This window comes from Lingula anatina, chromosome 2, assembly GCF_051362555.1.
Source record: "Lingula anatina isolate TDL-2025a chromosome 2, LinAna3.0, whole genome shotgun sequence".
In the NCBI taxonomy this organism is placed as follows: Eukaryota; Metazoa; Brachiopoda; class Lingulata; order Lingulida; family Lingulidae; genus Lingula; species Lingula anatina.
This window is the reverse complement of record NC_141768.1, coordinates 27035087-27048657: the sequence shown is the minus strand read 5'-3', so window position 1 is coordinate 27048657 and position 13571 is coordinate 27035087. Positions and strand designations below refer to the sequence as shown.

At 34.1% G+C, this 13571-nt stretch overlaps 3 protein-coding genes across 4 annotated transcripts; 1 reads left to right on the top strand and 2 right to left on the bottom strand.

The window, feature by feature from the left end:
- Positions 1-8: 8 nt before the first annotated feature.
- LOC106176659 (calcineurin B homologous protein 1) lies at positions 9-3259 on the bottom strand. The gene is made up of 7 exons (XM_013559130.2): positions 3065-3259; positions 2748-2820; positions 2234-2314; positions 1934-2043; positions 1621-1724; positions 1211-1291; positions 9-960 (listed from the first exon to the last, which is right to left on the bottom strand). The coding sequence occupies exons 1-7, from the start codon at positions 3129-3131 to the stop codon at positions 907-909; spliced, it is 570 nt and encodes a 189-aa protein (XP_013414584.1). The 5' UTR covers positions 3132-3259; the 3' UTR covers positions 9-906.
- A 114-nt stretch (positions 3260-3373) lies between these two features.
- On the top strand, positions 3374-8150 carry LOC106176657 (complex I intermediate-associated protein 30, mitochondrial). 2 transcript variants are annotated; one of them, XM_013559127.3, is made up of 5 exons: positions 3460-3478; positions 4684-4781; positions 5209-5727; positions 6299-6484; positions 7105-8150. In XM_013559127.3, the coding sequence occupies exons 2-5, from the start codon at positions 4725-4727 to the stop codon at positions 7324-7326; spliced, it is 984 nt and encodes a 327-aa protein (XP_013414581.2). In that variant the 5' UTR covers positions 3460-3478; positions 4684-4724; the 3' UTR covers positions 7327-8150. The 2 variants fall into 2 exon arrangements, with proteins under 2 accessions (XP_086863374.1, XP_013414581.2); XM_087007248.1 differs by lacking the exon at positions 4684-4781 and having other exon boundaries at positions 3374-3478.
- Positions 8151-8306: 156 nt separating this feature from the next.
- Positions 8307-13543, bottom strand: LOC106176661 (putative glucosamine 6-phosphate N-acetyltransferase). The gene is made up of 6 exons (XM_013559133.2): positions 13491-13543; positions 11925-12081; positions 11073-11135; positions 10577-10707; positions 10205-10266; positions 8307-10002 (listed from the first exon to the last, which is right to left on the bottom strand). The coding sequence occupies exons 1-6, from the start codon at positions 13494-13496 to the stop codon at positions 9858-9860; spliced, it is 564 nt and encodes a 187-aa protein (XP_013414587.2). The 5' UTR covers positions 13497-13543; the 3' UTR covers positions 8307-9857.
- Between the last annotated feature and the right edge of the window lie 28 nt (positions 13544-13571).

Here is a 13571-nt window from a genome sequence, read left to right as displayed (position 1 = left end):
AAAGAAAACTTAGTCAACAATATTTATTTACACCATCCTTTCACCCATTAGGACTTTTGAAACTAGTACAAATAAATAAAACTTTGGTGCAATCATACATTTAAACGGGTTATTTTGAAGCTAGTTTCATGAAAATAATAGAAGCAATTTCAATAGTAAACATTATCTGGTGTATAGAGTATTATAAAGTATAATATAACCTTCAACAGAACTCCTCTCCATTACTTGAAGCAATCCAAGTGTCCAAAATATATATTCCTTACCATCATTTGTCTAAATCTGTTGTTGGATGCTTCTTGTGAATAAAAAATGTTAGGGTGCAACAAGTCTTTGCAAAACTTAACATCAATGATCTGTTTCTTTATCAACCCTAAATAAAGCAAGCCACCATTGTCTTAAAGCTGACAGAAAAAAATTGTACGCAGAGTATTCCATTAACAAATACTGATTAATATACTTGTAGACTATGTAAAGGCAGTGTTAATATAAAACCCCAGCTCATAATAATTGTAAAGTATAGAATGTAACTTAGTGTTATGAATTCAAAAGAAATCTGTGACATTTTCCCTTATTTTTCTTTAAGTAATAAACTAACAGCAGTACTTCAGTTACAATAACACATCCTGAATTAATATTGAAGGAATTGAAGCCACTTGGTTTGCTTCCATCTCTTAACAGAAAATTACTCTCACAGTCTTTCTTATTAAACAAAATGACTTTTAAACAGTGATACAGAAACTGATGCACATCGCCAACAAACTTAAGTAATGCTGAATTCAACAAGACCTCAGTCTTACTTATCCAAAACTGTGACCATAACTGAGTCAGAAGTCAGACAACCTAAATGTTCCATGTCATTGTGTGATCTTGTGCAATCTTGTTCTATTCTGTCCAGCAGAAATGTACCTAGTGGAGGAATCTTATACTCATCTTCTGTTCAACGTCAACTCTCTCCATAGCCTGTATCATAAAAAAAAAAACGTGCTGAATCACAACATACAAAGCCTGAAGTGGTTCAAGTTAGCCATATTGATATATTGTACATAAAGTTTCTTATTGGATAAAAAATGAAGTGAAACAACAACAAAATTATATTAATCATGAAATATTTGCACGGCACTGAGCCTATTTAAGAATGTGCCCAGTTTCATGCTTAGATTTTTTGTCAAATAAACAGCATTTCAGAGTCATGAACATCCATTCTACACACCTTGGCAAACTCTTCAAATGAAATCATACTGTCTCCATCCTGATCAGCCTCAGCAATTGTTCTGTCTGCAATACTGCCCAACTGGGGAAAGAAAGTATTTTACAAAGTTCAAATCTCAAACTTTCAACTTATCAATAATATGCCTGAACAAATTTTGTACAAATTTTGGATTACTGGGATGATAATTTTGTTTGATATTTTTTTCATAAGTATCCGAAACATAAAAAAGCTAGCAATAACAAACCTAGAATGTTGACAAATGTTATCCTTAATTAAGTAATAATACACAAATCTTATTCACATAAGCATATTAATTTTTTTTTTAATCTTTCATGTTCAATATCTTACAGCAGAAGATATTTATTTTCACAATTAAATGCTTAATTACATAATTATATATATTGGTTTACCTGTTCCTCAGAGATGTTGGCACCAACCATCATGTGCAACACTGCAAGCAGTTCTTCTCTTGAGATCTTGTCATCTCCATCAAGATCATACATTTTAAATGCAACTAAAAAAACAAGTAAATACATTTTAATGCAACTAAAAAATCAAGTTAACCAAACTCAGTAATGGATTTCAGATTTAATTTCATCATCATGTATAAAATTTCACTTTTCTTTTTAAAATACTAACACATTAACAGCTGCTTTTTAATATTTAGATGACTTCAACAGATGAGCTTGAGAGCAACACACCCTGATTCATCAAGCGACTTACATTTAAGTTTCTCATCTCTACTGTTCAATTCATTGAGGCGGTTTGTTTTGATTGGTCGGAACCTGGCAAGAGTTCTCATGAACTGACGGAAGTTAACACTGTCATCATTGCTAAGAAAAAAGAATACATAAAAACACTGCATAAAAAGTACACTGCAATTTTTAGATTATCATTTTCATGCATGAAATACCCATCAACAGGTCATCCAAAAATGGCAAAAGGCGTAAGTGTAGTGTAGATATCTAATCCCTCTACAGGACATCACGTGTCTTTTAATATTAATATTATAAAATTACAAACCTTTCCTGGAAAAATGCATGGACTATTCTGTCACCTAATGGATTAATGGCTAGTTCTGGAATCCTCAAGAAGTCTTCTCGACTATAAAAGAAAACATATAAATCCATAAACAAAGTAGGATTATTTAAACACATTTTGCTCATCCATAGTTCAAGAAATACAACAATGGTATTTGTTGCATCTGCTGTCACTTGCTATTTAAATTCACTAAAAATAGTAATAAAGCTCAATGCCTGTCTTGGTTCTGTTACTAGTAAACATTTAAACATGAATTCCAGTTCAATTTGCTTGCCAACCCTTATAAAAAAAGACTAACTACTGTTAATTATATACCTGAAAATTATACTTTTAAGTTCAAGTATTTAAATTATGTAGATCTAAATTTAAATATACATAATAATTTAATTAATCATCATATGCTTTTCAATATTCTACTATACCAAAACTATAAAACTTTAACCTTTTAGCTGCAATTTTTAATAAATTGTAATCATCATTATCATTATTACTATACCTGAGGAAACCATTGTTGGTCTTATCCAGACTTGTAAAACGGCTGTACAGTCTAACAATCTGGTTGTGGGAAACTGAAAAATAATGTTTAAACTTTAATTGAAAGATTTTCCATTTAATTTACAATGAAAGCAATGGTCTAGGCAGGATTTTGAAACAGGCTGTCCAAAATTATTGCATTGGAGGGGGGATTCCTTTGCGACCAAGCGCGAGATTACCCACATAATGTAAGTCTAACATTCTAAATAATAAGGGCTGAAACAGTTTTTAAGAAAGAGACGATTTCCGTTCAGAGGTGACATTGAAAATTTTACTTACATCCAGTTTCCCTTTGTATTTCGCTAACTTCTTCGTCTTGAAGAAGGATTGATGCCTTGGAACCCATCTTAGCTATTAAATAGTGAATAATTTATAAAAATGATGAAAAAAGTATATCTTTACATGTCTTACAATCTTTTTATAATCACTTCTCGATCAACAGAGGAAGGCGGAAGTGACGTAATGACGTAATGACGATGTTGGGGATAAATGCAAAATTATACACAGTGTGCTCTTCTATAAAAATAATATAGGCTTCACAGTCACCAACAAACAATGGAAGAATTATTTGGCCCAAAATAATTTGGAAAATCTAATTTTGGTAATTTCAATTGACGACATATGTAACGTTCATAGACCCGCAGTAAATGTGTTTTCGCAGCCAGTGACCTTACAGCATCCCAGCTTGGACAGGTCGGTTCTGTGAAAATGTGCATTTGTAATACGGTGTGAGACATGTAACATTTTGACCATTTCTTATAATTAGTTTTTTTGCCCTTATGTTTACCCATTTTCACACCCATTAGTTGACCATTAGCTAGTTGTAGGTAACACACAGGTAGCTACATACATGTACACTGTATCTTATAATTATTCTACATGTATGTATTCAAATGTAACAATTACTAGATGCGGCCTATGGAGCCTCTATGTCCAGATTTCCTTCAACTGTTTTCATATCCCTCAGGTCATTGAACACGTTAAATGTCTCTGGTAATATGCATGTGTCTGGGTCATATTCAGACTTGGTTACATCAGTGCTTGTCTAGTCGTCTTTTAAATGCCTAAGCCTTTGATTTGATTTGATTTATTTCATATTTAAAATGAATCTTATACATTAAATTTTATCCACAATATTCATTTATACATGGATTACACAGTAAAGTATAAAACTTATTACCAATGTGGTTTATTTGTATTTGATGAGATTACTGGTATACTATATATATATGTACTGTATATACTGTATATATATATATGTATGTATGTATGTATGTATGTATGTATGTATGTGACCAGCACCAGTTGGTGGATTCAGATTCAGGCAGTGAGTTTCAGAGCTTTGCTACTCAAAGGCCGAAGTAGTTTTGCTGTGCCTTTATATAGGGTGTTGAAACTAGCAATTTGTATAAATGGAATATGGAAATATCCAAGCTAATGAAAGTAAAGAATATGTCAGACAACCAGTAACTTCAATCTCTGTAAAAAGGATATCATGTTCCACTGCATGGCTGTATATCATAATTTATAATTACTAGTAAGTATATCTAAACATTTACATATTTCATTATACTTCTCACATATTTGTTTGGTCATGGCCTAAGCGCCTTTGTAAAAATATGCTAAAACTAAAAATAATGATGATGATTATTATTATTTATGGCCTCTGGTTATTCCATCTGGAGCAGGATTCAATATGTACTTGGATGCCATTCTAGTGTCATAAACCTCGTGAAGGATCTTGTACCATAGGTCCCAATCATATCCCCTCACTGTCAGATGCCTCTGTATACCAATGTTGGTGACTTCAACTCTTTTTGTTGCTCTTCATAGCTCAGGTCATGTAAGCAAGTTATATGTTTAGTTGCTCTGTGCTGTACATTCTCAATTGTGTTTAGGTCTTCTGATCGAGAAACCATGAGACATTTCCTTACTCCACATGTGGCCTAACAAGTGCTGTGTTGAGTTGCCTGAAAGAGACCATGTCTGCATATTGGTATGTCGATGTTATGGATCCCATGGTTCTATTGGATGTCAGAACAGCATTGCATGGGCTTCAAGTGATCATTTGGTGCCAAGGATCACACCGATGTCGTTCTCTTCTGATGCCCTGATCAGGATGTGATGACCAGTGGGGGGGGGGGGGGGGGGGGGGGGGGGGGGGGGGGAAGATGTATTTATGGCATTTTGTGTAAACATCAACTAGAGTTACTTATGTGGTCTGTGATCCTTATGGCATGAATCTTAGTTTGGTTATCTAGGTGTGAAATAAATGATCTAAGTAGGGTGAAAAGGTTTTAGAAGGTAAGTTGTACTGGTAGATTATTTCAGACGGTGCATGTATTCTTTCATTTTCAGTCTGTTTGGAAAAGAAAGACCATGCTTGCTTAAGTGCTTACACTTTTATCATATTATACTTGCAGGCATTATACACAATGCTAATGGCACGTCCACTGACAGCTGTTATACACTCTGGGAACAGTATACTAAAGACCAATGGTATTCAGAGACTTCAGACATGTGTGATTTCCAAAAGATACAAAAGGCAGTCAGTCCTCCATCATAAAAAAAAGCCACCGTCTTATTATGTAGGCATACCAACTACAGATGAAGTTCTAGAAAACTTTCCACAACACCTTAAGATGTGGGGAAAAAAATTACGCAGTAATCCCTTGTCTCTCCTTTCGCCTATTAGCCAAGAAATCAGCCAACAAGTCCGCCATGGTGATCTTCGTATTGTATGGAAGTTTAAGGGGGAAGATAGTCTTAATGACTGGATTCTGAGCACAGATAAGCAAGAAAATCTTGGATTTTCTGAGGCAGAACTTGTCTTAACAAAAAACAATCATGGACATTTCCGAGGAACCCTTGCAACAACTATTCAGAATAGAGAATTGCAAGAGAGAGCAGGATATTGTTCATTAATTAACAAGAGGAGATGGGTTAGACTATTTTTTTTTTATTAACCACCCTCTCAGACATTCTTGTTGAAATCAATTTGAGGCCATTCAGAATGAGAAGAGCCGAGTGCTAAACCTAAAGTGCACGACCTAAATATGGCGGACCTACATGAAAGGAAGACTGTTTAATCCTGTAATAGTCTCTGTGCCTCTCACACGGCTCCCCACGCATTGTCCCTTGACCGATTGAGTTGACCTGAGATTTAATTACTGTGCCCATGCAGGAATTAATGACACGTGGGGAGGTGTATGAGAGGCGGAGAGACCATTACACGATTAAGCGGTCTTCCTTTCATGTATGTCCGCCATATTTAGGTCGTGGCCTAGCTAGCACTTGGCTCATCTCATTCTGAATGGCCTCTTTCATGCCTTGGAGTTTAAATTTTCTTTGGCCTGATACATTTGTTTTTCCAGATAATTTTGAATTTTTGAGATGTGAGACAAAGAGACTATCTGTGAAATAGCCTTTTTTAACTGTTGGGTCTTGTAAATATATGAATAATTGAGCAATTGATATGCAGTCTGTTTTAATCCATGGTATATGTCTATTTAGGAATCTTTTGGACGACGAGCCCCTTTTGATTGGTCAGACTACACACATCTTGTTATCCGTTGCCGTGGCGATGGGAGAGTGTATGGAATTGGGCTTGGGCGTGATGAACAGTTTAACCTCAACTTTTATGACATGCACAACTTCTTCTTGTACACAAGGGGTGGTCCTTATTGGCAGACTATCAAGGTGAAAATAAATAACTATAGTTTTAGGGCGTATTCCCATAGATTTTAGATCGATCTATCCCCCCTGGGAAGTCTCACTAGATTACTGTCAGATAATCCGACTTAAATGTCTGTCCCGCCAACTACAAGCTGTAAGGGGGTAATTAACTTTCGTGCCCGCTTGGCTGACAGCTGTTTAGCATGAACCCCCCAGGGAGTTAGGTCAATCTAGTTTGGATCGATCTAATCTCTGGGAATGGGGTCTTAGACTCAGTTCCCACAGATTTAGACCGATCCATCTGGATAGACCTAACTCCCTGGGGATTCATGCTAAATTGCTGTCAGCTTCCGGGAGCCTGGCACACACTAAAGTTAAGCTGACACAAATCTAGTGAGACGCGACAGGGGGATATATCGATCTAAATATCTGTGGGAATGGTCTCTTATTTACTTCAGGATTAGAGGAAATATGTGCTTATAAATCTAAATTTCTATTGACTGTAATCTAAACCGTTATTACTAACCTCCTGCTGTTTTATCAAACTTAATTATAGCACTTTTTTTTCTTATTAGCTGGAATAAATAATAAAACACGTATTTTCAGAAAATAGTCATTTTTTACTTTTTTATTTTGAATTTCAGATCCCCTTTTCTAAGTTCTTCTTCACAAATTCTGGGATTATAAATGATATTCAACGTCCATTAGACCTCTCAAGAGTCGCAGTGTGTTCTATAATAATAGCAGATGGTACTGCTGGACCTTTCAGCCTAGAATTGGACTATATTGGAGTGTACTGTGATAAGGAACATAAAGAGGTACATGCTTATGAAATGTACAGAACTTCAATGGGTGACCATAGTTAACTACTGCCATATTTGACTGCTGTGCAGAAAATTGTTTTTGTAGATTCAACCTTCAAGAAATGGACAAAAAAGTGCACATTTACAAATTTGAACTGTTGATACTTTGTTTTAGATTATCCATTTTATTTAAAAATATGGTGTTACTCTAGCAAGTCAGAAAAAAAGCAAAAAATGACACCTGCTTCCAGTTTTTTGTCGATTTCTTGAAGAGGGGAGTCTGCGTTGTTTTCAGTGTTTTTTGGAGTGTTTAAGAAGACATGGTCAGAAGAAAAGACATTTACAAGGGGGTTGAACTCCCAAGACAGAAGTCTGTTAAGTTCATTGATTTGACTGATTTAAGTGTGCATTGTAAAGCTCACCAAATCAGTAAGCTCAGCACCTTTACTTTTAAGTAAAACCTTTAAAACCACACAATGAACTTTGACCTATATTGGAGAAATACAATTTCCTTAGAGATTGGAATGTTTTCACTTCAATAACCAAGGTATGCTATATCCATAATTGTTTGCAGAATTAGTTTCTGTAAACTTCTTATCCAGTGGCTCCCATAACGGGGACAGAAACTCAACTTTACTTTTGATGGTAAACATTAGTAATTATTACTGGAAAATGGGTTCATAATTTGTCAATTTGTTAACATTCTTGGATAGGATGTAAATTGATGATAAAGGGAAAGTTGCTGGAATTCCAGGAGTCTTATTTTTCATTTCATTTTTAATTTGTGCTGAATAAAGGTCTTAAAAGCACTTAGCATGCCTTAAGTGTCACAAGGATGGAGGAGTTCTCTTGTGAACAAAAATATGGAATAAAATTCTTCATTTCTATTTGCACTTTTACATTATCAATGTGCATATCAAGAACTAGACCTCATCTTCAACCATTGTTTTTTTGTTTTGTTTTTTCTGAAAAAAAATTAATTTCTTCAAAAAGTCAACAGGTATGGTGAAAAATGTTGCAGAACATCAAGCCAACAAACTATATCAGCTATACACCTGATATTTATTGTGAATCGCTGCACATTTTGGACTGCATTAGTAAATAAATATAACCATTCATTCTTAAAACCTTTCCCACCGATATTGTCTTTGTATTTTAATAAACATAAATGAAACTTCAATCATATAGAGATATATTTACACACTTAAATGGTGTGTATGCATCCTCTGAATTTCACACCCAGTGTACATATGTCATTGGATTTTAATGATTTATGATATCATTACATATGAACATTAAAATTACATGAAGTAAAAACTATACATGGATTGCATAATGACTAGAGATAAACTTTTCTGGACAATCACAGTTTTTTCTTTTTCTTTTTTTGGGAGTTTTTATGGTGAGGCTTGGCAGACACACCTCTCACAGGATTTCACATAAAATATTAGTACAAACTAGGTAGCAATTTTTAAGCATGCACCTACAGACATGAACACAAAAAGATGATACATAAACTTTACACCAGGTTCTTGAGACATTCCAGATCTTGCATGTATATCATGTTAGAAAACTATTTAATTCTACAAATTTGCTACTGCAAATGATTTTTCATGCATCCAATTATTCCTTGATTCAGAGGCATTTAAAATCATCTGGTCCTAATCTACCATTTTCACATGTACTACCAAAAGCAATTATAGTATAATTATAATATATGAAAACAAGTAATTGAAAAACCCTGGACCCATTTTGAGATACAAATGACCAGCTTCTTCAAGCAAACCGCATTCTAGTATAAAAGCTAATTAAGTCTCGTGGCAAAATGTTCATATTGCAATTGGTCAATGTACTTTTCAAACAAAATATACAATTATGTGACACACACAAACTATTTTGTTCAAAATACACAATTATGTTGTATTCAACTTGTTTTTATCAAAGTCTATAGGTATTGTTGTTCTTTATCACAGATTATGCCATAGTTTCACCAGCTGCGTGATGCCCATTTATATATTTCTTGACCCTGAACCTTGGCTACACACACACACAAAAAAAAATAATGATAATAATAAAAAGCTCAATTTAATGGTTTTGACAGCATTAGTAAAGATAATTCTGGAATACCTTAGTTTTAGGTATTAATGATGAAAAAAAAATTCAACAATTCTGTACATTTAAACAGCTTGTCAAAATATGAGCACAAACTACTGATGGGAAGATTTTATAAGAGATGTCAGATCTTTATAGTGAAACAGCTGCAAAGATGAGGCACATACCCTTCTGCCCGAAGATTAATAAATACTCGTTGTTAAGACTTGAATCCTCTTTTGATCAATTCCTCTTGTAAAGACACATGGCATATAAAATATTCTAGCTGACCATTTCCAAATTCCTCTACAAAGGTTAAACAACTATTTACTAGTTCATTATCTAGATGGAAATTCAGGCAGGAAATCAGTAGTCCACAATTTTTTATACTGTTCATACTTAAAAAGTATGGGACATATTGGAGCCAGTAACAGTGCTCTAAAGGAATTCAATTTTTGAGCCATGATTTTTCTGAAAAACTTGTTCCATTTCAAAATCTTGTTTTAATTCTTGAATCGCTGTTGCATGTAGTTCTGTTCTCTTATATATCCCAGCTGCTGATAAAAAGGAACCATGTCGTCTGTACATTCCAACGACATTTTATAACATCCAACATGTTTTCCAAGAAAAGTCAAAGCTGCTACAAGCCTGGAAAAAAAAGTCTAGAGCTGAAGATATAAGACAGAATAATCTATGTAAGAATTACAGTGTGTAGATTAGTCATCCAAGATTAGTCATCCATTTTTTTTTCACATGTAATAATAATAAATGATACAGTTAATGATTAAGGAAATGAAGAGGCATGTCCAATTTAACATCTAAAACAAACCCAGCTTTAAAATATACTCACACTTTTCCTAATTGTTTTCCTCTATAATCACTGCTAACCACAACATCTTCAACTCTTCCTCTCTGCCAAAAATATACAAGTTAGAGCTTATAGTATTTTTTAGGTACAACTATACAATCAAATGAATATCACGAAAAAAAAAATGTAATTTGCACCAAGCTAATCCTTTTGAATAACTGACTATCTAAGTAACTGCTGTGTTATGATAAAATCTTAGTAACCTCAACTGTCATTAGTTAGGAACTGGTAAATCATATCAACATCATAATAATATATAACAGTAATAATAATAAATATATAAGTCAAAGTCATTGTGCTTTTTTTCCAATTGTTTTAATTTATCAAAACACTTGTACGCGTAAAATTTGTTACCTTTCCAGTTGCATGGATAAATTTTTCTTCACAAACTAAGGAAGCAGCTCCTATTACAGCATTTGTCTCTTTATCTTCAATCACAGTAACATAGTAAGTGTTCTTGCATGCTTTCATGTTGTTAAACTGATCTACAATGAAAGCAACATAGCAAGAAATTCAAACATTTATAAGTTATTGGATCAAGTCAGTAGGTTTCTGTAACAGTCAATGGTATGTATATTTTAGTCAACATTAAAAAACATGGGAGGAAGTTGATTTGATAGCTTTGGTGGAAACAAACGGTACTGAAAACAGACTTTATACCCAAGCAAGTACTCGTAATTTTTAACTGTCTCTCTTCTATAATATTCATTTATATCATTTTGAGTTAAAGTAACTTTTTAACAAACTCCTATTTCTGTAACTGAAAAGTAGATCCAAGACATTTTCTACAGCATTTGTGCAGTTTAAAACATAAATGCAACAAAACTATTATATATTTGTATATACATACCTTCAAACATAGCTCTGGAGACCTCCCCTACAGACGTCAGTTGTGTTAGGAGTTGTAGAAAACCTGAAAAAAAAAACAACAGAAAGCATTGCATTACATCAGTGGGAATTTCAAAGCCTTTAAATTAATTTACTTCCACTGCATTTTCACTGTATTTCAATGGAAAGTTTTATATTTTAGAAATTCATTTCTTGTGCTGCATTTAGAGGTTAATTCTGCAGTATGAAATATTTTAAGAGACACATCCGGAATCCACACAACTATTCATGAGTAATTAAGATTTAAAAATTTTGTATCTTTAATTCATGAGGGCTTTTGAATAATGTTCCCTTCTTAATGTTATGAAATCCTACCTGTACTTGTGCTGGTCATAATGATAACCCTGTTCAGCCAGCACACAGTACTGTTATTACAGGGAGATAAGCAATACCAATCACAATACTTGGCACTGTACAAGTTGAATGAGGCTTCTTACTTTTAAAATTACAGGTGAAAAGAGACTGTCATAATTTATACCTTTGAACATCTTTTACATGCACTGTGATCAGAAGGCTTTTTCATACTGAGGGTTATATATCAGCATTCCCTCTGCACTTCTAAGTATGTTTTAAGATACAGACAGCTTAGTAGTCTGGTTCTTTTGTAAGTTTATCACCCAAACCGAACCTTTCAAACTTGACACTATCCATTAATTTTGGTTGGTACTTTGGCTTCCTAGTAGATGCAAACTTGTGAAAGGGAGAATACCTCCCTCACGCCCTGCAGCTTACTGACAAGGTAATGATCTTTAAAGGCCTATACATTCACCAAGGTTATTGATATGAAACCAAAGTCTTTCCCAGTGATACTTACCTCTGTCAAAATCACCTGAGGACAGTGGCCTCAAAATCAGATTTTCCCCTGGATTTATGGGTGAGATACCATGTTTAAATTTATTTTCAACTGTTGAAAAGTCTATCTCCTTCAAGAGTTTAGGCTCATACAAGTAAACCTCTTCCATGGCCCCATTCTGAAAATAAGCAGACATGTAATAAACACTTGCGAATCATATTTAACATGATCATTTCCACCCATTTTCACTGCAGCTGCCATTATGAAATTCATAATATGGTTCTTCTCCAATATTCAAGAATAAACTCACCACCAAGGTATAGCTAAGGAAGTGCTTATGCTGAAGTCCTACAGCTTTTCTGTAATTACTTTGCACAGTATCAGCTGCTTCTGTAAGATGCCACGCCTATTTCGACATCTGTCACCTCTCCAGACATATAAAGTTCACTGACACCGAAACAGAAATAGGTCTTGTTTTCAATCTAGATAGGTTAAATATATTTATATAACCTAACTCAGTATTTTTCATTCAACATGGTGAATGAGACTGCATGCAACTGTACATAAGTGATGCAGTACCAAATACAAAACATAGCTCTGTTCCATATGTGTTGTGACATCGAGTGACATTAGAGATTTATGTTCTGACCTCACATTTTAAGTTATTCACTGCTTCTTTAAAATGCAGCTCTTCATGTTGCATGATAAGAAGCATTTATTTGCAACACACTGGCACTTGTCTTACTTTTTCTCAAACATATGCATTAATTGTATTAAATATAAAATCTTCATATAAATAAAAATAAAAATTGAATGAATGTAAAATATTTATCAAGTATACACATCTTCTTCTAGTAGTTGAAAATAACTTGATTTATGTAGAATTGGCAAATACAGAAATTACTGAATTAAGGAAAATTCTTAATAAATGGTCAATTAAAAGCCAACATTGAAGTACAGAAAAAAGTCTCTCCCCCCCAATCCAACCACCACCCCTCAATTATAATAAAGGGTAATAAAGTTAGGTAGTTACAGATTGGAAACTCTGGAGGTCTGTATGACTGTGTGTCTGTTTTCTGCCATCCCCATTAGCTTTTTAAAAATATTGGAAGCTCTTATGCACCCAGACTTGTCGTGAATGATACCGTCTACTTCATATTTCTCAAATTTGTACTTCAATATAATTATTTGGTGACAGAGTCCATTTTTAAAATAATTTAATTTAAGTGAAGTCTAATTATATTTCGCAATTAAAACAAAATACATCTGAGACGTTGATATTTTGTCAACGTTCACATGTTGGCAAAGACACGTGTACGTGGAACAGAATAATAAGATCTACTAATGTATGCTAGTACAGTATGCTACGTCTGCGCCCCCCCCCCCCCCCCCCCCTTTTAGCTCTGCCGCACCCTCTCAGAGGGTAAAGAAGATTTGTTGACTAGACAAAACATTATCCTACTGAAATCCAACTACAATGAACTACACTATAAATCGAAGTCATTCACAACTTATTCGTTATTACTGTGTAAAAATATCAGTGATAAAACGCAAAGAATTTCGCCTGGGATGCCCACTCAAACTCACCTCCATCGTTCACCGGATATTGTTGTCAGTGTTAATCTTGAAACCCAACAATGGAATTATTTCCATGTGATTATATCAAAA